Source organism: Ranitomeya variabilis, chromosome 8, assembly GCF_051348905.1.
Source record: "Ranitomeya variabilis isolate aRanVar5 chromosome 8, aRanVar5.hap1, whole genome shotgun sequence".
In the NCBI taxonomy this organism is placed as follows: domain Eukaryota; kingdom Metazoa; phylum Chordata; class Amphibia; order Anura; family Dendrobatidae; genus Ranitomeya; species Ranitomeya variabilis.
Genome location: NC_135239.1, coordinates 188,849,621 through 188,877,331, shown reverse-complemented (window position 1 = coordinate 188,877,331; position 27,711 = coordinate 188,849,621). Strand labels below are relative to the sequence as shown.

Sequence of the window (27,711 nt, the reverse complement as noted above, 5' to 3'; positions counted from 1 at the left end):
CCGTTGTTAATCAATTTGTAGTCAGTGTTTCAGTTTTTACCATCATTTTAGCGATGATTGTTCAGTTTAGAAATAAAAAAAACTATGGCCCGATCACATATTGTACACGGATGCCATATTTGTTCTATTCGTGAGTTTCACAGACCTATACATTTTTATGTGCCATTTTGACCCATGACTTTGATCAAAAACGGATATCTTGATTTTTCTGCGGACAAGCGGTCTGCAAAAAAACACAGACATGTGAATAGCACTATAGATTTTAATGGATATGTGTTATATACATGAAAACCATGGATAGAACTGATCAGAGACTTGCGGACTACTTAATGAGGCCTTAATCCAAATCAATATTTGGTGTGACCGTCTTTTGCCTTCAAAATACCATCAATTCTTCCAGTTACACTTGCACAAAGTCAGGGATTTTGTAGGATTATAGTCAGGTGTATAACTGACTAATTATACGAAACAGGTGATAATGATCATTTGCATATGTAGGTTGAAACAGTCATTAAGTGAAACAGGTGTGTGGGAGGCTTTAAACCTGGTGAGGAACAGCCAAACTTTCCTAGGTAAGGTTATGGTTGTTCCATGTCACAGATCACACACGATGGCAAGACTGAGCACAGAAAAGACATGTACTGTTCCTAGTTTTTGGATCCAATCCTGTTTTTGGCTTAAAGAAAATGAAAAACTGCCTTAAAACAACACTTTTCAGGTGGATGCTGTATACTGTCATGAACTGATCCTTACAATAACATCTACTTCTGTGTGTTTATCTTTTCAGTGCATGTATGTTATGGTTTCTGTAACTCAGGTCCTTTCTTGTTTATTTTGTGATTTCTCTAGAATACTTGTAGAGTCTCTGGCACTAAGTAGATTTCGTCTGGAATGACTCATCTATATATTTAGATTTCAGGAGTACCGCTAGTTATCAACAACACTGGTGACTGAGGAAATATTTTTGGCTATGGTCCACAGACTTCAGCGGCATTGACAGGGTTACACTTTCAAATAATCAAAGATTAGAAAGTACCGTAAATGCATTTCTGAAGGAAAAGCCTAAGAGCCTAAGCAAAGTAAGGAAGGGCGTTTCTGGTTGTTGGCGTAAGAATATAAACATAGATAGGAAAGGTAAGAATTGGTAGAAGGATACAAAATGTTCTAATCCATCTTTAGTATTATGAGAAAATAAATATGAAGATAAAGTTGGGGCATTTTAACCCTAATTAAGGTCCTAACTAACATTTGTACAAAGGAATCTAGTTTCTTTTAATGCAAATATCACTGTTAGGTATAATGCACATCAGTTATTTGGACAGTCCAAGTCCATTAACACATACTAGTAAATACGGTACATTTTTTTCTATTGAAATTTCTGGAAGAAAAATAAAATAAAATATCACAATTGAAATTGACATGCTGCAGTTTGGATAGACGTGCCACATGTCTGTCTCCGAGGATGAGTCGCGGGTGTCTGTGGACGCATAGTGGGCATGGGATTTCTTGAAATCCCATCCACTATGCTGTAACATCTGCAGGTTGGCAGCTACTCAAGCAGCTTGGATTGTGGCCTCTCCACACTTCCTCTAGACTCTGTGACCTTGATTTCCAAGGTCTAGTGTGAAGTTTCCACAATCAGTGATGGTTTGGGGAGCCATGTCATCTGCTGGTGTAGGTACACTGTTTTATCAAGACCAAAGTCAGCACAGCCGTCTACCAGGAAATTTTAGAGCACTTCATGCTTCCCTCTGCCGACAAGCTTTTTGGAAATGGAAATTTCATTCTCCAGCAGGACTTGGCACCTGTCCACACTGCCAAAAGTACCAATACCTAGTATAAAAGCAACAGTATCACTGTGCTTGATTGGCCAGCAAACTCACCTGACCTTAACCCCATAGAGAATCTAAGGGGTATTATCAATAGGAAGATGAGAGACAGCAGATCCAACAATGCAGATGAGCTGAAGGCTGCTATCAAAGAAACCTGGGCTTCCATAACACATCAGCAGTGCCACAGGCTAATCGCCTCCATGCTACACCATATTGATGCTGTAATTGATGCTAAATGAGCCCGACCAGGAATTGAGTGCGCATACTGAACATACATTTCAGTAGCCCAACATTTCAGATTTTAAAATCATTTTTCAAGCTGGTGTTATAAAGTATTCTCATTTACTGAGATAATGACTTTTGTGTTTTCATTGGCTGTAAGCCATAATCATCAACATTAACAGAAATAAACACTTGAAACAGATCACTCTGTAATGGCTCTATATAATATATGAGGCTCTCTTTTTGTATTGATGAACTGAAATAAATTAACTTTTTGCTAATATAATTTTCTGAGAAGCACATGTGTGTGTGTGTGTATATATATAGTAAGATAGCGCTTACTGCATGTGTTGGGGCACACTCGCTTAGCAACAGAATTCAGTGACACCAGCACGATTTTCTCTATTAAATAGTCCATGCGGTTTATTATGCAGTCATAAACCGGGTTATGCAGTTAATTATATACTTCGTAGAACACAATAGGCACCAACAGATGACATTAAGTTGCAGTCTCTAAACATGCCGGACCTTACTCCGTCCAGTTACCATGGGTGACCGCACAGTTCATTAACTGACCCTGTCAGTGCACACAGTTCCCCATACTCTGGGTTACCTTCCTGGAGCTCCTGCTCCACACGCTGACTCCTTGTCAGTCGTTGTTCCCAGGGAAGCTGCCGAACTGGGATCACCGTCCCAGGCAATGCCTTGCACACTAGGCCACCTAACATCCAGATCCTCAGATGGGCTGTAGCTCCCCCAGTGCAGTGCCATCACAGACTCTGCATGCATGGCCTTTCCGTGCGCTCTTCAGGATGTCCGTCCCCACCTGAGAACATCCAACACACAGGCCACTGTGTGTGTGCTGTTCAGGATGTCCGCCCCACTTGGGACCATCCAACACACAGGCCTCTCAGTGTGCTATTCAGGGATCGAATCCTACTCCCAGGATCCCCCAACACACAAGTCTTCAGATCCACGGCCTCTCAGTGCGCTATTCAGGGATCCGTTCCACACAGGACCTTCCAACACACAAGCTGTCTAGGACCTACACTCTCCATCACAGACCATGTGACCACACCATGGTCACATTATGTAGTTGTACTCCCATAGATGGGTGGTGTGTGTGGTTAGCCAGACCCACCCAGCAACTAACCCTGCAAGCCTCCCTTTTTAAGCTATACAAACACAAACACTTGTGGGACTACAGGTCCCAGAACAACCTTACTTCAGGCTTACAGCGCAGACTCCCTCTGCACATACCAGCCATTTACAAACCTGCCGGTCACTGTTTCACCATCATAATCACAGATACGCCTCCATGCATATCCCGAGGAGCGCATACAGCGCCCTCTAGCTGTAACAGGGGTCACTGCATCTCAAAATATATATTTATATATACGGTATATACACACACACACACATATATATATATATACTAGATGGTGGCCCGATTCTAACGCATCGGGTATTCTAGAATATGTATGTATGTACGTCACGCTGTGAGTGGGGGTTAAATTCCGCACCAATATCGCTGATTAGTGGCGCCCGGCTGGCCGATCAGCGAAACGTGTTTCAAGTCTGGTGCCAATTTGCGGCTGGACTGCGCCTGTCACTGATTGGTCGTGGCCGGCCGTGCACGACCAATGACCGAAGCGGTGTTTAAATACCGCGCCAATATCATTGATTGGTAGCTCACGGCCAGCAGCGACCAATCACTGAAGTGGTGTTTAAATCTCGCGCCAATATCGCTTATTGGTCGCGGCCGGCCGGTTTAAATCCCGCATCAATTTGCAGCTGGACTGCGTCTGTCGCTTATTGGTCGCAAAATGTCGGGGTTCGGGATATAGTACAGCCACATAGTATATAACAGTCATGTAGTATATAGCACAGCCACGTAGTATATAGCACAGCCACGTAGTATATAGCACAGCCACGTAGTATATAGCACAGGCACGTAGTATGTAGCACAGCTACGTAGTATATAGCACAGCCATGTAGTATATACCGTTTCCCCGAAAATAAGACACCGTCTTATATTAATTTTTGCTCTGAAAGTTGCCCTATGTCTTATTTCCGGGGGGGGGGGGTGTGTGTGTCATTTTGCAGCCCCAAATATTCCCATCATCCCATTGCAGCCCTCATCATCCCTTTACAGTCCCCAATACATAAAGAGAAAAAAGGATAGGCCTGAAAAACGGGAGTCACCACTGTAATAATATATAATGAAAATGAATATATAATGAAAATAAACAGCTTTATTACACACTGATACAAAAGACAGAACATTTAAAACCATTAAAAACAAGGGGATGACACATATCCCTAAAACAACAAAGCCTGTAATAAGGCCTATGGACCGCACCCTAACATGAAGGTGAATATACACATGCCCAGTATGATAAATCAATTACCCTAAAGATGATACAATAGCAAAAAATAACAAAAAAATCATGAAACTCCCTGGTCAGTGTAACGGCCCCTAAGCAAAAAGACAAAAGAGGGGGTGTGCCCCTAATGCAGGATATATCCGTACCCAGTGGTAATCTTGGATCTGCAGAAGAATAATGGTACACACAACATTAAGTGTAGTGGCTAAAATAACCACCAAAGTTGCTGTGCACAAACAGATGTCATACCCACCAAGGGAGAGACGCCCGATGGTCTGGAACAGACGGGCAGAAAAAAGCCATAAAAGTAATGATGGAGGCAAGGGCATGTGTATCCTATGAGAAGGGGGGTGCGGGCAGCAGACACCCAACGCGTGTCGCCACGCTGAAGTGGCTTCGTCAGGGTGAAGTGACGAAGCCACTTCAGCGTGGCGACACGCGTTGGGTGTCTGCTGCCCGCACCCCCCTTCTCATAGGATACACATGCCCTTGCCTCCATCATTACTTTTATGGCTTTTTTCTGCCCGTCTGTTCCGGACCATCGGGCGTCTCTCCCTTGGTGGGTATGACATCTCTGTTTGTGCACAGCAACTTTGGTGGTTATTTTAGCCACTACGCTTAATGTTGTGTGTACCATTATTCTTCTGCAGATCCAAGATTACCACTGGGTACGGATATATCCTGCATTAGGGGCACACCCCCTCTTTTGTCTTTTTGCTTAGGGGCCGTTACACTGACCAGGGAGTTTCATGATTTTTTTGTTATTTTTTGCTATTGTATCATCTTTAGGGTAATTGATTTATCATACTGGGCATGTGTATATTCACCTTCATGTTAGGGTGCGGTGCATAGGCCTTATTACAGGCTTTGTTGTTTTAGGGATATGTGTCATCCCCTTGTTTTTAATGGTTTTAAATGTTCTGTCTTTTGTATCAGTGTGTAATAAAGCTGTTTATTTTCATTATATATTCATTTTCATTATATATTATTACAGTGGTGACTCCCGTTTTTCAGGCCTATCCTTTTTTCTCTTTATACATTTCTTCCAGTCTCCATAGGCCTGGGTTGAGTCCCACTGAGCGTGGTGCCCCCATTGTTGTTGTTTTTTTTTCTACAGTCCCCAATACAGCACCCCCATCATTCCATTACAGCCCCCATCATTCTACAGTACAGCATTGCAGCCTCCCATCATCCCACTGCAGCCTCCCATCATCCCGGTATCCCACTGCAGCCTCCCATGTGTGTACCATACGCACACACACACCCCCCTTACACAGACACACACACACACACAAACACACTTTCACTTACTGGTTTCCTCCGCGGAGCTGCTTTCAGTGCTTTGGTGGTGCAGGAGCCCTGGGCCAATCAGAGCGCAGGAGCCCTGGGCCAATCACAGCCCAGGAACAATCAGAGGCTATGGATGACGTCAGCTGGCCCATGGTTCCTGCGCTGTTATTGGCGTAGGGCTCATGGGCAGAGATCGGCACACAGCTCCGAGGCTGTGATTAACTCCTGCGAACGGCGCGGCTGCAGTGGCGGGCACCGGACAGCGGGAGCGAGACAAAATTGCATGCCCCATGCATAGAACAAGGTACCGTATATACTCGAGTATAAGCCGACCCCCCTAATTTTGCCACAAAAAACTGAGAAAACTTAATGACTCGAGTATAAGCCTAGGGTGGAAAATGCAGCAGCTACCGGTAAATGTAAAAAGTAAAACTAGATACCAATAAAAGTAAAATTAATTGAGACATCAGTAGGTTAAGTGTTTTTGAATATCCATATTGAATCAGGAGCCCCATATAATGCTCCATAAAGTTTATGATGGCCCCATAAGATGCTCCATATTAAAATATGCCCCATATAATCCTGCATAAAGGTTAATAATGGCCCCATAAGATGCTCCATAGACACATTTGCCCAATATAATGCTGCACAAATGTTGATTATGGAACTATAAGATGCTCCATACAGACACTTGCCCCATATAATGCTCAACAAACGTTAATTATGGCCCCATAAGATGCTCCATAAAGATATTTGCGCCATATAGTGCTGCACAAACATTGATTATGGCCCCTGTTACGATCTGGTGGCCTAAGAGCAGCATGAGACGTACTCTCGAGAAGGTGGTACCTGTACTGACCGCAGACCCTGAACTTAACACAGCAACTAGAAGTAGCCGTGGAATGTACCTATCACTCCCTAGACATCTCGACACAGCCGGAGGACTAATTACCCCTAAAGATAGAAAAGGGAAAACTATCTTGCCTCAGAGAAAATCCCCAAAGGATAGACAGCCCCCCACAAATATTGACTGTGAGAGGAGAGGGAAAAAACATACACAGACTGAAATGAGAATTCAGCAAAGGAGGCCACCTATACCTAAATAGAAAGGATAGGACAGAGTACTATGCGGTCAGTATTAAAACACTAGAAAATATCCACCACAGAAAATACAAAATCTCCACAGCTAACTAAAGATATGGAGGGTATATCTGCATCTCCAGAGATACTAGCTTGGCTAAACAAATCCTTATACAGACCAAGCTGGACAAGACAAAAACATGGAAAAGAACTGAACAATAAGGCCACAGCATGTGGACAACAAAACAAAATCAAGGCCATAACTTATCTTTGTTGAAATGAACAGCAAAGCAGGAGAGACCAGGCAGAGATGTGAATCCTCCAGGAACAATGGACAACTGGCACTGGCTAAAGGGTCAGGCAAGACTAAATAGCCCAGTCAGAATTGCAAAAAGTGAACACACCTGATAAATGCTGAGATTCAGAGACAGCAGCGCTACCACTTACAACCACCGGAGGGAGCCCAAGAGCAGAATTCACAACAGTACCCCCCCTTGAGGAGGGGTCACCGAACCCTCACCAGAGCCCCCAGGCCGATCCGGACGAGCCAAATGAAAGGCACGAACCAAATCCTCAGCATGAACATCGGAGGCAACAACCCAAGAATTATCCTCCTGGCCATAACCCTTCCATTTGACAAGATACTGAAGCTTCCGCCTCGAAAAACGAGAATCCAAAATCTTCTCAACCACATACTCCAACTCCCCATCAATCAACACCGGGGCAGGAGGATCAACAGAGGGAACAACGGGCACCACATATTTCCGCAACAAAGATCTATGAAAAACATTATGGATGGAAAAAGAGGCTGGAAGGACCAAACGAAAAGACACTGGATTGATAATCTCAGAAATCCTATAAGGGCCAATAAACCGAGGCTTAAACTTAGGGGAAGAAACCTTCATAGGAACATGACGGGAAGACAAACAGTCCAAATCCCCAACCCGAAGCCGGGAACCAACACACCGATGACGGTTAGCAAAACGCTGAGCCCCCTCCTGAGACAACACCAAATTGTCAACAACATGAGCCCAAATTTGCTGCAACCTGTCAACCACAGAGTCCACCCCAGGACAATCAGAAGGCTGAACCTGCCCCGAAGAAAAACGAGGATGAAAACCAGAGTTACAAAAGAAGGGTGAAACCAAGGTAGCAGAACTAGCCCGATTATTAAGGGCAAACTCGGCCAATGGCAAGAAAGCCACCCAATCATCCTGATCAGCAGACACAAAGCATCTCAAATAAGTTTCCAAAGTCTGATTAGTTCGCTCGGTCTGGCCATTTGTCTGAGGATGAAATGCGGAAGAAAAAGACAAATCAATGCCCAGCCTAGCACAAAAGGCCCGCCAAAACCTAGAAACAAACTGGGAACCTCTATCGGACACAATATTCTCCGGAATGCCATGCAAACGAACCACATGCTGAAAATACTACGGAACCAAATCAGAAGAGGAAGGCAACTTAGGCAAAGGTACCAAATGAACCATCTTAGAAAACCGGTCACAAACCACCCAGATAACTGACATCCTCTGGGAAACCGGAAGATCCGAAATAAAATCCATAGAAATATGCGTCCAAGGCCTCTCAGGGACCGGCAAAGGCAAAAGCAACCCACTAGCACGGGAACAGCAAGGCTTGGCCCGCGCACAAGTCACACAGGACTGCACAAAAGAACGCACATCCCGTGACAAAGAAGGCCACCAAAAGGACCTACCAACCAAATCTCTGGTACCAAAAATCCCAGGATGACCAGCCAACACAGAACAATGAATCTCCGAAATCACTTTACTAGTCCATCTGTCAGGAACAAACCGTTTCCCCACTGGACAGCGGTCAGGTTTATCAGCCTGAAATTCCTGAAGAATCCGTCGTAAATCAGGGGAGATGGCAGAAAGAATCACCCCTTCCTTCAGAATACCGACCGGCTCAAGGACCCCAGGAGAATCAGGCAAAAAGCTCCTAGAGAGGGCATCAGCCTTAACATTCTTAGAACCCGGAAGATACGAGACCACAAAATCAAAACGGGAGAAAAACAGGGACCATCGGGCCGGTCTAGGATTCAGCCGTTTGGCAGACTCGAGGTAAATCAGATTGTTATGATCGGTCAAGACCACAATACGGTGCTTGGCCCCCTCAAGCCAATGTCGCCACTCTTCAAATGCCCACTTCATAGCCAACAACTCACGATTGCCGATATCATAATTGCGTTCCGCAGGCGAAAACTTTCGAGAAAAGAAGGCACACGGTTTTATCAAGGAACCATCAGAATTCCTCTGAGACAAAACGGCCCCTGCCCCAATCTCAGAAGCGTCAACCTCAACCTCAACCTGAAAAGGAAGAGAAACATCCGGCTGACGTAACACAGGGGCAGAAGTAAATCGGCGTTTAAGCTCCTGAAAGGCAGAAACAGCCGCAGAGGACCAATTCGTCACATCAGCGCCTTTCTTCGTCAAATCGGTCAGGGGTTTAACCACACTGGAGAAGTTGGCAATGAAACGGCGATAAAAATTAGCAAAGCCCAAAAATTTCTGAAGGCTCTTCATGGATGTGGGCTGGATCCAATCATGAATGGCCTGAACCATAACCGGATCCATTTCTATAGATGAGGGAGAAAAAATGAAGCCCAAAAAAGAAATCTTCTGTACTCCAAAGAGGCACTTAGACCCCTTCACAAACAAGGCATTATCACGAAGGATCTGAAATACCATCCTGACTTGTTTCATATGAGACTCCCAATCATCTGAAAAAATCAAAATATCATCCAAATATACAATCATGAATTTATCAAGATAATTCCGAAATATATCATGCATGAAGGACTGAAACACAGATGGAGCATTAGAGAGTCCGAATGGCATCACAAGGTATTCAAAATGGCCTTCGGGCGTATTAAACGCAGTTTTCCATTCGTCACCCTGCTTAATACGAACAAGATTATATGCCCCTCGAAGGTCAATCTTAGTAAGCCAACTAGCCCCCTTAATCCTAGCAAACAGATCAGAAAGCAAAGGCAAAGGGTATTGGAATTTGACCGTGATCTTATTCAAGAGGCGATAATCAATACAGGGTCTCAAGGAGCCATCTTTTTTGGCAACAAAAAAAAAACCTGCTCCCAATGGTGAAGAAGATGGCCGAATATGCCCCTTCTCCAAGGACTCCTTAACATAGCTCCGCATGGCGGTATGTTCTGGCACAGACAGGTTGAAAAGTCGGCCCTTAGGGAACTTACAGCCTGGAATCAAGTCAATAGCACAATCACAGTCCCTATGCGGTGGAAGGGAACTGGACTTGGGCTCATTGAATACTTCCTGGAAATCTGACAAAAACTCAGGAATTTCAGAAGAGGGGGAGGAGGCAATTGACATCAAAGGAACGTCACCATGAACCCCCTGACAACCCCAACTAGTCACAGACATAGATTTCCAATCTAATACCGGATTATGCACCTGTAACCATGGGAAACCCAGCACAATAGCATCATGCAAATTATGCAACACCAGAAAACGACAATCTTCCTGATGGGCTGGCGCCATGCACATGGTCAGCTGTGTTCAAAACAGGTTTATTTTTATCCAACGGTGTAGCATCAATGCCCCTCAAAGGAATAGGACTCTGCAAAGGCTGCAAGGGGAAACCACAACGTCTGGCAAATTCTAAGTCCATTAAGTTTAGAGCGGCGCCTGAATCCACAAATGCCATGACAGAAAATGACGATAATGAGCAGATCAGGGTCACAGATAACAGAAATTTAGGTTGTACAGTACTGATGGTAACAGAACTAGCGATTCTCTTGGTACGCTTAGGGCAATCAGAAATAACATGAGCAGAATCGCCGCAGTAAAAACACAACCTATTCTGACGTCTGAATCCTTGTCGTTCAGCTCTAGACACAATCCTATCACACTGCATAGGCTCAGGACTCCGCTCGGAAGACAATGCCATAGTGTGCACAACTCTGCGCTCGCGCAAGCGCTGATCAATCTGAATGGCCAGAGACATAGAATCACTCAGACCAGCAGGCGTGGGGAACCCCACCATAACATCTTTAAAGGATTCAGAAAGACCCTTTCTGAAAATTGCAGCCAAGGCATTCTCATTCCATTTAGTCAGTACAGACCATTATCTAAATTTCTGGCAATATGATTCTGCCGCTTCTTGACCCTGACACAGGGCCAACAAGGTCTTCTCAGCATGATCCACTGAATTAGGTTCATCATACAATAACCCAAGCGCCTGAAAAAAGGTGTCTACATCAAGCAACGCCGGATTCCCAGGTTCCAGGGCAAATGCCCAATCCTGGGGGTCACCACGCAGCAGAGATATAACAATTTTAGCCTGCTGGATGGGATCACCAGAGGAACGGGGTTTCAGAGCAAAAAACTGTTTACAGTTATTTTTAAAGCTCAAAAATTTGGACCTGTCCCCAAAAAACAAATCAGGAGTTGGAATTCTAGGCTCTAAAACCGGAGTCTGAACGATATAATCGGAAATACCCTGTACTCTAGCAGCAAGTTGATCCACACGAGAAGCCAATCCCTGAACATCCATACCAGCGCCGAACTCCTGAGCCACCCAGAGGTAAAGAGGGAAGGAAAAAAAAAAACACAACAGACTACAGAAAAAAAAATGGCTCAGCACTTTCCTTCCCTTCTTCTGAGATGCGGTTAACTCATTGTTGGCCAGTTGTACTGTTGTGATCTGGTGGCCTAAGAGCAGCATGAGACGTACTCTGGAGAAGGTGGTACCTGTACTGACCGCAGACCCTGAACTTAACACCGCAACTAGAAGTAGCCGTGGAATGTACCTATCACTCCCTAGACATCTCGATACAGCCAGAGGACTAATTACCCCTAAAGATAGAAAAGGGAAAACTATCTTGCCTCAGAGAAAATCCCCAAAGGATAGACAGCCCCCCACAAATATTGACTGAGAGGAGAGGGAAAAAACATACACAGACTGAAATCAGAATTTAGCAAAGGAGGCCACCTCTAGCTAAATAGAAATGATAGGACAGAGTACTATGCGGTCAGTATTAAAACACTAGAAAATATCCACCACAGAAAATAAAAAATCTCCACAGCTAACTAAAGATATGGAGGGTATATCTGCATCTCCAGAGATACCAGCTTGGCTAAACAAATCCTTATACAGACCAAGCTGGACAAGACAAAAACATGGAAAAGAACTGAACAATAAGGCCACAGCATGTGGACAACAAAAAAAAAATCAAGGCCATAACTTATCTTTGTTGAAATGAACAGCAAAGCAGGAGAGACCAGGCAGAGATGTGAATCCTCCAGGAACAATGGACAACTGGCACTGGCTAAAGGGTCAGGCAAGACTAAATAGCCCAGTCAGAATTGCAAAAAGTGAACACACCTGATAAATGCTGAGATTCAGAGACAGCAGCGCTACCACTTACAACCACCGGAGGGAGCCCAAGAGCAGAATTCACAACAGGCCCCATAAGATGCTCCATACAGACACTTTCCCCATTTGCTGTTGCTACGATAAAAAAAAAAATCACATACTCACCTCTCCGTCGCTCAGGCCCCCGGCACTTTCAATATTCACCTGACTTCGTTTCGGCGCTGCTCCATCTTCTGCACTGACGTTCAGGCAGAGGGCGCGCACTAACCACGTCACCGTGCCCTCTGACCTGAGTGTCACTGCAAAAGACGCTGAAGACAGAGCGGAGCCGGAACGAGGAGCAGGTGAATATCATGCAGCGCTACACTCCCCGTTATACTCACCTGCTCCTGGCGCGGTGCAGTGCCTGCTTCCCCGATGCCGCAGCTTCTTCCTGTATTGAGCTGTCACCGTTACCGCTCATTAGAGTAATTAATATGCGGCTCCACCCCTATGGGAGGTGGAGCCGCATATTCATTACTGTAATGAGCGGTACCATGTGACCGTTCAGTACAGGAAGAAGCTGCGGCGCTGGGTAAGCAGGGACCTGCAGGGACCGCACCAGGAGTAGGTGAGTATAATTAGTCAGCCCCCGCTCCCCCTCCCCTGTTGACCCCTGGGTATGACTCGAGTATAAGCCGAGAGGGGGACTTTCAACCCAAAACAATGGGCTGAAAATCTCGGCTTAAACTCGAGTATATACGGATCTTAACAAAAAAGTGTGAAACAACAGAAATTATGTCTTATATTCTAGGTTCTTCAAAGTAGCCACCTTTTGCTTTGATGACTGCTTTGCACACTCTTGGCATTCTCTTGATGAGCTTCAAGAAGTAGTCACCGGGAATGGTTTTCACTTCACAGGTGTGCCCTGTCAGGTTTAACAAGTGGGATTTCTTGCCTTATAAATGGTGTTGGGACCATCAGTTGCGTTGTGCAGAAATCTGGTGGATACACAGCTGATAGTCCTACTGAATAGACTGTTAGAATTTGTATTATGGCAAGAAAAAAGCAGTTAAGTAAAGAAAAACGAGTGGCCATCATTACTTTAAGAGATGAAGGTCAGTCAGTCTGAAAAATTTGGAAAACTTTGAAAGTGTCCCCACGTGCAGTGGCAAAAACCATCAAGCGCTACAAAGAAACTGGCTCACATGAGGATCGCCCCAGGAAAGTAAGACCAAGAGTCACCTCTGCTTCTGAGGATAAGTTTATCTGAGTCACCAGCCTCACAAATCGCAGGTTAACAGCAGCCCAGATTAGAGACCAGGTCAATGCCACACAGAGTTCTAGCAGCAGACACATCTCTACAACAACTGTTATGAGGAGACTTTGTGCAGCAGGCCTTCATGGTAAAATAGCTGCTAGAAAACCACTGCTAAGGACAGGCAACAAGCAGAATAGACTTGTTTGGGCTAAAAAAAACACAAGGAATGGACATTAGACCAGTGAAAATCTGTGCTTTGGTCTCATGAGTCCAAATTTGAGATCTTTGGATCCAACCACCGTGTCTTTTTGCGACGCAGAAAAGGTGAACGGATGGACTCTACATGCCTGGTTCCAACCGTGAAGCATGGAGGAGGTGTGATGGTGCTTTGCTGGTGACACTGTTGGGGATTTATTCAAAATTGAAGGCATACTGAACCAGCATGGCTACCACAGCATCTTGCAGCGGCATGCTATTCCATCCGGTTTGCGTTTAGCTGGACCATCATTTATTTTTCAACAGGACAATGACCCCAAACACCTCCAGGCTGTGTAAGGGCTATTTGACCAAGAAGGAGAGTGATGGGATGCTATGCCAGATGACCTGGCCTCCACAGTCACCAGACCTGAACCCAATCGAGATGGTTTGGGGTGAGCTGGACCGCAGAGTGAAGGCAAAAGGGCCAACAAGTGCTAAGCATCTCTGGAAACTCCTTCAAGATTGTTGGAAGACCATTCCCGGTGACTACCTCTTGAAGCTCATCAAGAGAATGCCAAGAGTGTGCAAAACAGTCATCAAAGCAAAAGGTGGCTACTTTGAAGAACCTAGAATATATGACATAATTTCAGTTGTTTCACACTTTTTTGTTAAGTATATAATTCCACATGTGTTAATTCTTAGTTTTGATGCCTTCAGTGTGAATATACAATTTTCCTAGTCATGAAAATACAGAAAAATCTTTAAATGAGAAGGTGTGTCCAAACTTTTGGTCTGTACTGTATACTGAAAATGTCGGGAAGGGGTTAATGGGAGTCAGTTAGGGTATGTTTCCACCGTACGGAAACGCTGCGGATTGGACGCTGCGTACAGTCGCAGCGTCCAATCTGCAGCGGCCAGATGTTACAGCATAGTGGAGGGGATTTTATGAAATCCCATCTTCACTATATGTTCAAATATGCAGGAGGCAGACCTGCGTATACGCACATGCGGCGCATCTTTATAGACCGCAGAATGTCTTATTTATCTTGCGGAGACGCTCAGGGTAAGTTCACACTGGGTGCTTTTGTTTTCTGCAGCGAAACCTGATTTCTTCGCAGGAAAGAAGCTGCAGCAAAAACGCATGTTTTGGTGCTCTTTTCATGCGGTTTTGGTGCATTTTTTTCATGCGTTTTTGGGGCTAACTTGTGTCTCTTTGTGCATGCTAATAAAGTTGAATGCCCCCAGAGAAAAAAAATACTTCCTGTAGAACCATACCTCTAGATCCTTTGAAAAGCTTGCAATTCAGCAGCTGCTTACAGTAAAATAACGGCAGGACCCGATAGGATAGAATAGATGGATTACATACAGTATATACACATAAAATAGATAAGATATATAGATATCAGTGACATCTATAATTAGTGCAGTGTGTGTGCAGCTTAGGCCAGGGTCACACTTGCGAGTGCAATGTGAGAAACTCACGCGAGTCTCTCCCCTCAATACCCAACACTGCCGCCAGCACTTGGGACCGGAGTGTGGAGCTGCATGTATTTCTATGTAGCTGAAAGCTCCGGTCCCGAGTGCCGGCAGCAGTGCTGGGTATTGAGGCGTGAGTTTCTAGCACTGCACTAGCAAGTGTGAACCCAGCCTGTACATGTGTTTAATTATTACAAGATGACTTTTTTGAAAAAAAATGTGGGCTCCAGCATAATTTTCTTAACCAACAGAGGGGAACCCGACGGATGGGGGCCAATGTTTATAGCCTGGGAAGGGTGTAATACCCATGGAGATTCCCAGGCTATTAATATCAGCTCATAGCTGTATACTTAGCCTTTACTGGTTATTAAAATGGGGGACCCTCCAAAAAAATGACATAGGGTCCCCCTATAACCAGCAAAAGCTATGCAGACAGATGTGGGCTGATATTAATAGCCTAGGAAGGTGCCATGGATATTGCTTTCCCCAGGCTAAAAACATCAGCTTTTAGGCACCCCAAAAAAGGCGCATCTATAAGATGAGTCAATTCTGGCACTTAGCCTGGCTCTTCCCACTTGCCCTGTAGTGGTGGCAAGTGGGGTGATAGTTGGGGTGTTGATGTCACCTTTCTATTGTCAGATGACATCAAGCCCAGAGGTTAGTAATGGAGAGGCGTCTATAAGATGCCCCCATTACTACAGTAACCCCATAGTCATCTATCTATATATATACACATATACACAGTATATATATATATATATATATAAAAACACGAGTGTATGTGTGTGTGTGTTTATCGACGATGTCATAATGGTTGCCATGGCAATGATATCATAAAGATTGCCATGGCGAAGATAATGTCATACTGATTGTCTTGGCGATGATGTCATAATAGGTTGCAATGGTGACGGTGATGTATAATGGTTGCCATGGTGATTATATAATAAAGATTGCCATGGCGAAGATGATGTCATAATGGTTGTCATAGCGATGGTGATGTCCTAATAGGTTGCAATGGTGATGGTGATGTCATAATGGTTGCCATGGTGACGATGATGTCATAATAGGTTGCCATGGCGACGATGATGTCAGAATGGTTGCCATGGCGAAGATGATGTCATAATGGGCACAGGACTATGGGATGGAAGATATGGATGATGGGTATATGGGCATGGGACTATGGGATGGAGGATATGTGATGGGTATATGGACAAGGGACTATGGGATGGAGGATATGTATGATGGGTATTTGAGCATGGGACTATGGGATGGAGATTATGTATGATGGGTATATGGGCACGGGACTGTGGGATGGAGGATAATCATTATAATTTGTTATAACTAACCACAGTTAGTTACTATGCCTGGGTAACGCCGGGCTCTTTAGCTAGTATTGTATAAAAAGACATACACACCCAGAATAAAGTTCTTTAATTTAAAGAATGACACAGACTCCTTTAATAAATCTTAATTAAACCATACTTACAGCATCGCCTATTCCTGTGATGCCATTGTCCCCTGCAAGAGAATTAAAACAAAAAACAATATCCCTCACCTCTCCGTCGACGAGGGATGCTGTATGTCAAAAAACGCAGCAAAGCACAAAATCCTGATGACAAAAAGAACACTGTGTGAGCATGAGATTTCTGAAATCTCATAGACTTTGCTGGTACTGTAAAAAGCAGCAGAAAATTAGCATAAAAAAGTAGCAAAAACGCCCAATGTGAACATACCCTTAACAAGGTTTTAGCTCTGTGCTACAGTCCAACTCTTTACCAGTTTAACTTTTCTTCAACTTATTAAAGCGAGTCTGTTACTAGATTTCACATTCCAAAATACACATTAGTGAATAGATCTTTTAGACTGGATGAGGCTGGTATATATATATATATATATATATATATATATATATTTGTCTAAGGGTTTTTCTGTCTGTCTGTCTGTCCTGGAAATCCCGCGTCTGAGTGGTCGAGGCCACCAGGCCTCGACCAATCAGCGACGGGCACAGCATGGCGACGATGATGTCATAAAGGTTGCCTCAACCAATCAGCGACGGGCACAGTCTGCCGCGAATTCGCCTCGACCAATCAGCGACGTGCACAGTATCGACGTAGATGTCATAATGGTTGCCATGGCGACGATGTCATAAAGGTTGCCTCGACCAATCAGCGACGGGCACAGTCTGCTGCGAATTCTGGAATCATCATTGTCCATATACTACGGGGACATGCATATTCTAGAATACCCGATGCGTTAGAATCGGGCCACAGTCTAGTTTTTTATAAAATGCATGTCAGAAAGCCCGTATAATCGTGATGTGAAGATGCAAATTGCCTCTTCAGAGAGGAAGAGGACTTGAACTCTATAGCTCCACCTGTTGGAAGCAGCGATCCTACAAGTCATTATCGACCCTTGCAATATTGCTTAAGATAAAAGCCAAAAAAGAATCTCAATTTGCAGCCACTGTTTAGGGGTATTGCTCCTCATCAGTGCGAAGTATGAGAACTGATTTGGCTAGGTGAGAGGTTCTGGACTGAGGTCTAAGAGGTAATGTTTCTGAGGGGAGAGCGACAAACCATCCCCTGGCATGCCGCTATAAGGAGGCTTATTCGCCGTGCAATGTCAATCTGGGAAATTTAATATGCAAATTGCCTCTTCATCAGCATTTTAATATCAGGTGAGAAAACCTTCATCAAAGATTACACAATTATTCTGATTTGGAAAGTAAGTACACCAGTCTCATCAAGTAACTTTTATGTTTGGACACCTCTTCAGATAGCTTATCTAAGGCCAGAGTCACACTAGCTATAACATCAGATGTGATATGCTAATGTGGCTCCAGCTCTGCTGCGAGCGGGAGCAGAGTGTCAGGCTATGTGCACACGTCAGGATTTCTTGCAGAAATTTCCTGAACAAAACCGGACATTTTCTGCAAGAAATCCACATGCGTTTTTTTCGGAGCTTCCCAATGCATTAAAGGGCCACTGTCACCCCCCCCCCCAGGCGTTATAAACTAAAGGAGCCACCTTGTGCAGCAGTAATGCTGCAGTCTAACAAGGTGGCTCTTTTAGTTTTTGATTAAGTTATTACCGCAATAAAACGTTTAAAAAATTGGCCAAACGTACCAGCGATTGTACCGGGAGGCGGTCCGAAGCGTCCTCTATGAATCTTCAAACTGCCGTCACTCTTCTCTTCAGGGCCGATGGTACCCGCCCCCTTCGCGTTGTTGCTTCAAATCCGGCGCCTGCGCTGTGCGTGCCTGCCTGGGGCCTGCGCAGTCTTCTTTGGCCGTCATCACTCACACGCAGGGTGCCTGACTGCGTCTGTGCGGGCAGTGCGGCCGCCCTGTTACTGAATCCCCGCCCCGCACTGTGTTATTCATTATGCACACTGCGGGGCTGGCATTCCTGGGCATGCGCACTGCACTGCGCTGTTCAGGCCCTCCCCCAGCTCGGACGTTCTCCCTTGTCTGACGTTCCCCCTGCTCCCCCGCCTTCCGGCATTATTTTCGGCTGCCAGATTCCAAAATCTGGTGAGGATTAGTGTATATGGCGGCAAGCTGCTGTGTGCTTTGTCTCTCTCTATGTGTTTGTATGTTTTAATGCAAATGCATATTTACACCAGCAGCAATGAAAATTTGGTACTTGTGTGGGTGGCCATAAATTACAAAGCACTGATGATCAATACTGTTTTTTGGGGGAGCATTATAGGTTTACATTGCGTTCGGGCAATACGTTTTGCGAATATAGCTAGCGTATTGCACCAGCGCAATGTCTTTAGCGGGATTGCTTTTGCCGATCCCGCTATTGCAGATCCACAATCTGCGCTAGCGAGGAACGGAGCTGGGACGCTGAAAGCAGCATCTGAGGTCCGACTGAAAATAACGGCACATCGCAAGGGCGTGCCTAAAAAATGGCATGCGCTAGCGATGCGATCCAGATCCTAAACACATTGCCATCAATGGGTGCGCTAACGGACCCGTTGCATGGCGTAACTTGCGACAATCACGCCATGCAGCGTACTCCTTTAGCGTTAACCCATTAACGCTTAGTGAACCTATTCGTAACGCACTGAACATCACTAAAGGAGGAGGGGTCTGCATTATACCACATCAAAGAACAATAAACGTTGAGGGGTGACCATTATTACACCGTACTGCAGATCAATGCACGGTCAGGGGTCTGCATTATTATACCGCACTGATCATCAATAAACGGTGAGGGGGGATCATTATTCCGCACTATAGATCTATAAACGGTCATGGTGGAGCATTGAGTGGAGCACTTAAATACGTGGCACTGAAATACGTGACACGTGGCACTGAAATACGTGACACGTGGCACTGAAATACGTGGCACTGAAATACGTGGCACGTGGCACTGAAATACGTGGCACTGAAATACGTGACACGTGGCACTGAAATACGTGACACGTGGCACTGAAATACGTGGCACTGAAATACGTTGCACTGAGTGCCACGTCAGTGCCACGTATTTCAGTGCCACGTATTTCAGTGCCACGTATTTCAGTGCCACGTATTTCAGTGCCACGTATTTCAGTGCCACGTGTCACGTATTTCAGTGCCACGTATTTCAGTGCCACGTACCACGTATTTCAGTGCCATGTGCAACGTATTTCAGTGCCACGTATTTCAGTGCCACGTACCACGTATTTCATTGCCACGTGCCACGTATTTCAGTGCCACGTATTTCAGTGCCACGTATTTAAGTGCTCCACTCAATGCTCCACCATGACCGTTTATAGATCTATAGTGCGGAATAATGATCCCCCCTCACCGTTTATTGATGATCAGTGCGGTATAATAATGCAGACCCCTGACCGTGCATTGATCTGCAGTACGGTGTAATAATGGTCACCCCTCAACGTTTATTGTTCTTTGATGTGGTATAATGCAGACCCCTCCTCCTTTAGTGATGTTCAGTGCGTTACGAATAGGTTCACTAAGCGTTAATGGGTTAACGCTAAAGGAGTACGCTGCATGGCGTGATTGTCGCAAGTTACGCCATGCAACGGGTCCGTTAGCGCACCCATTGACGGCAATGTGTTTAGGATCTGGATCGCATCGCTAGCGCATGCCATTTTTTAGGCACGCCCTTGCGATGTGCCGTTATTTTCAGTCGGACCTCAGATGCTGCTTTCAGCGTCCCAGCTCCGTTCCTCGCTAGCGCAGATTGTGGATCTGCGATAGCGGGATCTGCAAAAGCAATCCCGCTAAAGACATTGCGCTGGTGCAATACGCTAGCTATATTCGCAAAACGTATTGCCCGAACGCAATGTAAACCTATAATGCTCCCCCAAAAAACAGTATTGATCATCAGTGCTTTGTAATTTATTGCCACCCACACAAGTACCAAATTTTCATTGCTGCTGGTGTAAATATGCATTTGCATTAAAACATACAAACACATAGAGAGAGACAAAGCACACAGCAGCTTGCCGCCATATACACTAATCCTCACCAGATTTTGGAATCTGGCAGCCGAAAATAATGCCGGAAGGCGGGGGAGCAGGGGGAACGTCAGACAAGGGAGAACGTCCGAGCTGGGGGAGGGCCTGAACAGCGCAGTGCAGTGCGCATGCCCAGGAATGCCAGCCCCGCAGTGTGCATAATGAATAACACAGTGCGGGGCGGGGATTCAGTAAGAGGGCGGCCGCACTGCCCGCACAGACGCAGTCAGGCACCCTGCGTGTGAGTGATGACGGCCAAAGAAGACTGCGCAGGCCCCAGGCAGGCACGCACAGCGCAGGCGCCGGATTTGAAGCAACAACGCGAAGGGGGCGGGTACCATCGGCCCTGAAGAGAAGAGTGACGGCAGTTTGAAGATTCATAGAGGACGCTTCGGACCGCCTCCCGGTACAATCGCTGGTACGTTTGGCCAATTTTTAAAACGTTTTATTGCGGTAATAACTTAATCAAAAACTAAAAGAGCCACCTTGTTAGACTGCAGCATTACTGCTGCACAAGGTGGCTCTTTTAGTTTATAACGCCTGGGGGGGGGTGACAGTGGCCCTTTAAATAGTGGCAAAAAATCTGCAAAATTAATGAACATGCTACGTTTTTTTCACGGAAAAAAATGCATCATGTGCACAAAAATTGCAGAATGCATTAAAAATGATGGGACGCTTATGTGTTTTTTCCGCAGAAAACGGCCGAAAAAACATGAAAAAAACACGAAAAATCCGGAACAAGTACACATAGCCTCATGCCACTGTGTTCCGATCATCTTGCATGACAGGATCGGGGGACAGCTGCGGAAGAGACGGGAGAAAGTAATTTCTCCATCTCCTCTAGCTGCCGGCGTATATTGCACTGCACTCGGGTGATAGAGTGCAGTGCGATGTTTAACTCGCACCCATAGACTTGTATGCGTGCGAGTGAGCAGAGTCTCGCTGCCAATCACCGCTTGCTGCGATTGTTCTCTCCTGTAGAATCGGAATGAGAAAATAATCGCAGATCTGAGCTGCCCCATAGCATAACTGGACAGAGTTTTATCACACAGCACTTGGCCATGTTACACCGTAGTGTGACTCCAGCCTAACAATGTTAGCAGTCTTACAAATATTCTTAAAATCATGAATATAATACACCCTCAATTGCTAGAAGAAAAGTGAATGACAATCATGCCACTATTGCTAGTAATGTACTGCCATCTGGTGGAACAGAAATAGAAGAAAAAAATACGCTCTAGTCTACAGCAAAAATCGTTAACTAATTCTTCCGTAACACACACATTTAAAGAGTGCAGAATATCAACATGGTGAACTAAAATAGGCCCACAAAGTAATTGCTTTATGATCTGTTTTCGTTTATTTCTGTACTTGTTAACCGTGTTAAAAATAGCATTAAAGATAATTGTTACCGAAAATGGGTAAAATCTTTACATTAGGTGTTTACAGGACATATTGATGCTGTATCCTTAAGAAGTGCCTTGAATTTTTCATTGATGGGAGTTCAATCTCTGCACCCCTGCTGATTACTACAAAGAAAATGTTGCGTCACCTCCTCTTCATTGATAACGGAGACGCTAGCTGGTCCATGTGATCATCTTTCCATAGCTTTTCTTAATCACTAGGCCGATGTTAGGCCATCAATATTACAGTCATAGACAGCACTTTTCATTTTGAGCTCTAACAAGAACACCGCCACAAATGTAAGGAAGCACGGTGGCTCAGTGGTTATCATTGTTGCTTTGCAGCGCTGGGTTACTGGGTTCAAATCCCAACCAGGACGACATTTGCAAGTTTTTATGTTCTCCATGTGTTTGTATGGATTTCCTCCCAAACTCAAAAGACATACTGATACGGAATCCAGATTGTTAGTCCCATTGGTGGCAGTATTGATAATTAGTGTTGAGCGAGTATACTGGTTGCTCGGGTTTTTCCGAACACGCTCTGGTGGTCTCCGAATATTTGTTAGTGCTCGGAGATTTAGTTTTAGTTGCCGCAGCTGCATGATTTGCGACTGCTAGACAGCTTGAATACATGTGAGAATTCCCTAGCAACCGGGCAACCCCCACATGTACTCAGGCTGTCTAGCAGCCATAAATCATGCAGCTGCGTCAACAAAAACGAAATCTCCGAGCACTAACAAATACTCGATCACCCGAGCGTGCGCGGGCAAACCCGAGCAACGAGTATACTCGCTCATCACTATTGATAATGTGTGTAAAGTGCTGATGAACATGATGGTGCTATATAAGAAAAGCATTATAAAGAATAATAAGTAAATGATTGAGTGAAGCTGAATGGCACGAGTCCTAAGTGCTATTAACTTCAGCAGTCCTAAAGGGAACAAATGCCATCTGTAACTAACTTCAGTGGTGCTTCACCGTAGAAATCACATGGACAAAAAAAGCCGGATTACTCACCGGTAATGCTCTTTTAATGAGTCCACGACAGCACCCCACATGAGAGAGAGGGATCCGCCCCATAGGAACAGGAAACCTACAGAATAAAAGGAGGCGGTCCCCTCTCCTCCTCAGTTTAGTTTACAGAGTACAAAAAGGGAACCGCAAAAGCTTTAGTATTAATTCTTATTCAGCAAAATATCTTAAACTCTATACAACCATTATTTGTGAATTTAAAAGGAAGAGCTGTGCATAATTTAGGGAGGGTAGTAAATGGGTGCTGTCGTGGACTCATTAAAAGAGCATTACCGGTGAGTAATCCGGCTTTTTACCCTTCGCCACGACAGCACCCCACATGAGAGATTTTCAGAGATTCATTATTTGGGTGGGATTACTGTATTAAGAACAGCTCTACCAAAGGTCAGATCAGAAGATGCAGATAGATCAAGTCTATAATGGTTGTAAAAGGTAGAAGGTGTAGACCAAGTTGCGGCCTTACATATTAAATGGATCGGTACATCCGCTTGTTCCCCCCAGGAGGAAGCCATGGCTCGTGTTGAGTGCGCTTTAATACCCGCTGGAGGAATCTCGCCTTTTGACGTATAGGCCAAGCAGATAGCATCTCTGATCCATCGAGATATGGTAGCTCTCGTGACCCCATGTCCTTTCTTGTGGCCCTGAAAGGAGATAAACAGAGCCCTACTCTCCCTCCATGTCTGACACCTTTCTATATAGGTCAGGATGGCTCTTCTGACATCTAAGGTGTGGAATTTATGCTGTTCTGGAGTTACAGGTGAATCAAAAAAGGAAGGGAGAAATATCTCTTGGGACCTGTGGTAGGTGGACGCTACCTTAGGGAGGTATGAGGGGTCTGGTTTTAGGACTATCCGATCATGGAATATCAGTAAGAAGGGTGGGTCTACTGATAGGGCCTGGATGTCGCTAACCCGTCTAGCTGAGGTTAGGGCTACCAAGAGGGCTACTTTATATGTCAGGATTTTTAAAGGTATTGAATCTAGTGGCTCAAATGGGGAGCTGGTTAAGGCCTCTAGCACTAGATTTAAATCCCACGGAGGTAGACGGGGAATATGGACCGGTTTACTACGTTCACAAGATTTTATGAATCTGGAGATCCACCTATTAGCTGCTATATTGCATCCATATAGGGCTCCTAATGCCGAGACCTGAACTCTTAAGGTGTTTACAGATAACCCCAACTCTCGGCCTTTTTGCAAGAACTCTAGAATAGGTGTGACTGGAACTTGCTTAGTGAACGGTACCGTGTAAAAGTCTAAGAATTTATTCCATACCCTACTATATATCAGGGTGGTAGATCTTTTCCTGCTCAATAAGAGGGTGTTTACTAGTTCTGCTGAGAACCCTCTTGATCTTAGTAGTTGCCTCTCAAATTCCACGCCGTCAAGTGAAGACCTTTCACTTGCGGGTGGAAAAAGGGGCCTTGGGACAGCAGTTTCTTGTCTGATGGGAGAATCCATGGATTGCATAGGCACATGGTCTGGAGACAAGAGAACCATGGTCTTTTCGGCCAGAATGGTGCAATGAGGATCACTCTTGCTTGTTCCTTCCTGATTTTTCTGATCACTAGTGGAATCAGAGACATCGGAGGAAAGGCGTATGCCAGCTGGAACCTCCAAGGATGGTGGAGAGAGTCCAACATATCTGGGTGATCCATGGCGTTCAGGGAAGCGAACCTTCTTACTTGCCGGTTGTCTCTTGTGGCAAATAGGTCGATTTGTGGTATCCCCCATGATTCTGTTATCATACTGAATATGGATCTGTTTAAGGTCCATTCCCCTTGACGTAACTCGTTTCGGCTGAGGTAGTCTGCCCTGATGTTCTCTACACCTCTGATGTGCAGGGCTGTTAGGGATGTTAGATGAGTCTCTGCCAGCTGGAAGATGTCTGCAGCTATGGTCATTAGACTTCCTGATCTTGTACCACCCTGACGGTTCACATATGCCACTTGTGGTGGAATTGTCCGAGTAAATTCTTACATTTGCTCCTTGAATCTGCGGAAGAAAGTGATTTAAGGCATATTCTACCGCTTTTAACTCCTTCCAATTGGAGGAACATGACAATTCTGCCTGGTCCCATGTATCTTGGGCCAGACTGTCTTTCATATGTGCTCCCCACCCAATAGGGCTGGCGTCGGTGGTAATTATTTTAGATGGGTCTATTATCCATGGCACACCCTCTGAGAGGTGGTCCATGTCTAGCCACCAGGATAGTGATTCTAAGACATCTTTGGAAAGAGTTATTCTGCTTTCTAGATGTCCGTCTTTTCCCTGAGCCGACAATACCTCATACTGTAATTGACGAGTATGAAATTGTGCCCATGGTACAGCAGGGATACATGATGATAATGACCCCAGCAAAGACATGCCCTTCCTTAGTGTCATGTAGGGGTTGCGTATTGCGTCTGATACCCTTGATTGTATAGTCAGTTTCTTTGCCTGGGGGAGGAAGCATCTCTGACTTACGGAGTCTAGCTGGATTCCTAGAAATGTCTGGACGGTTTCTGGATTCAGCCGGGATTTTTCGAAGTTGACGATCCAACCTAACTCCTGTAGGGACGAGATCGTATTAGATAGACGGGTTTTACACTGGAGCATAGAGTTTCCCACCACTAGAAAGTCATCTAGGTAGGGTATTATCAAGGTATCTCGTTGACGTAGATGAGCCATCACTTCTAATATCACCTTAGTGAAGATGCGGGGAGCCATAGAAAGCCCAAATGGCATTGCAACATACTGAAAGTGACGAACCTGTCCTTCCAGGATGACTGCTACCCTTAGATACTTTTGATGTTCGGCATGTATGGGAAGATGATAATAGGCATCCTTTAAGTCTATTCCGGCCATGACACACCTAGGAAACAAGAGTTTTATGGTTGAACTAATGGATTCCATTTTGAAGGTATGATTACGCAGGAAGGCGTTTAATCTCTTGAGGTTTATGATGGTTCTAAATGAACCATCAGGCTTATTGATCAAGAATAAAGGGGAATAGAACCCCTTCCCTTCTTGATCCTGGGGAACTTCTATCAGGACTTTTTTAGACAGAAGAGATAGGATCTCTGATTCCAGAGCCCTTTGTTGGTCTTGACCTTTTGGAGATGTTACTATAAAGGAATCCCAAGGGATTCGGTCAAAATCCAATTTTAGGCCGTATTGTACAATGTCCAGAATCCACTGGCTGGATGTTATTTGTTCCCATCTGGGGAGGAAGAATTTTAATCTGCCGCCTACCTCCTGGTTAGCGGTATTTGCGTTTCGGGTTATGGGACCCGCTAAAAAAGGCACCTTTTTGCTTCGGGTCCTTCGACTCCCATCGCTCCCTTTGTTCAAACGGCTTGTTCCTGGTATAGGGACGTCTTTTGAAGGCTCTCCTGTAGGATGGAAGATACTGGTTAGGGAAGCCTTTTTTCCTTTCTCCTGCTTTACTCAGGAGCTCATCCAGTGCTTTTCCGAAAAGAAACTCACCCTGGCAGGGGATCGCACAAAGTTTTGCTTTGGCCTGTGCGTCCCCTTTCCAGTTCTTTAGCCAGAGTGCTCGCCGGGCTGTGTTCACTAGGCCGGCTGACCTGGCTGCTAGGCGTAGCGAATCCACAGAGGCATCAGCCAGGAATGCTACTGCTTCTTTGATTAGAGGGAATTTCGGCAGGATTGACTCTCTCGAAGTTCTACCTCTAATCTGTTCCTCCAGTTGCTCCATCCACACTAGTAGTGACCTTGCAGTGCAGGTGCTAGATATGGCGGGCCTGAATGCCCCCGTGTTGGCTTCCCACGACCTTTTTAGTAAAGCTTCCGCTTTACGGTCCAGCGGGTCTGTCAGGACTCCTGAATCCTCCACCGGTAAGACCGACTGTTTGGTTGTGGAGGCTACAGCGGCATCCACCTTTGGCACCTTCGACCAGGTATTTAGCTCCTCGTCGCTGAAGGGATAGCGTCTTTTAGAGGCTGATGGTAGAAAACCTCTATTTTGCTTATCCCACTCTTTTTTTACTATTTCTTTAATAGTTTTTATGACGGGGAAGGACCTACGTTTCCTCTGTCCTAACCCCGCGAACATGATGTCCTGAGCCGATTTACTTTCTTTCTCATCTGAGCACCCCATCGTGCTTCTGACAGATTTTATTAAATTGTCCACACTGCTGTTGGGAAGACAAAGTCCCCCTTCAGTCTCGGATGAGCTCGGCTGGGATTCCGCTTCGCCTGAGGATATACATACGTCCTCTGACTGTGAACTGACCGGAGATTTGGACCTACTAAGCTGACGGGTACTGGTGGTACTAGTCTGCGCCAACCCCTGCATTTCTTCCCGGATCATAGCTCTGACATCTGATGGAGTCATTATGTTTTCCTGCCGTAAGGTTTGCATGATACACTCCGAACACAGTTTTTTAACATAATCATCCGGGAGGGGCTGCGTACATAAAGCACATTCCTTGTGCTTGGATTTGTGTGTCCTTTTCTTAGTCTAGGAAAGATACAGGAGGAACATATATCAGCATATAGGAAGAGACTCTTTCAAAAACTCACCCAGTGAAGCTGACAGGTACCGGTTCTGGAGGCGGATTTCGTTTGGTGGTAGAACCCTTCTCTGGAGGTCGACCACCACTCTTTGTGCTGCTCCTAGCGCTTCTCTCCTTGCTAGGAGAACGCTGTTGCACTGCGGGCAAGTGCGCATCGTCGGCCGGTGAAGCCATCTTACACACACCGGCCCGA

At 45.3% G+C, this 27,711-nt stretch overlaps 1 protein-coding gene across 1 annotated transcript; it reads right to left on the bottom strand.

Annotated features, from left to right (window-relative positions):
* Positions 1 to 155: 155 nt before the first annotated feature.
* On the bottom strand, positions 156 to 27,711 carry LOC143788847 (uncharacterized). The gene is made up of 3 exons (XM_077278759.1): positions 26,467 to 27,711; positions 25,095 to 26,372; positions 156 to 223 (listed from the first exon to the last, which is right to left on the bottom strand). Exons 1-3 carry the CDS (start codon positions 27,362 to 27,364, stop codon positions 156 to 158), a joined length of 2,244 nt encoding a protein of 747 aa, XP_077134874.1. The 5' UTR covers positions 27,365 to 27,711.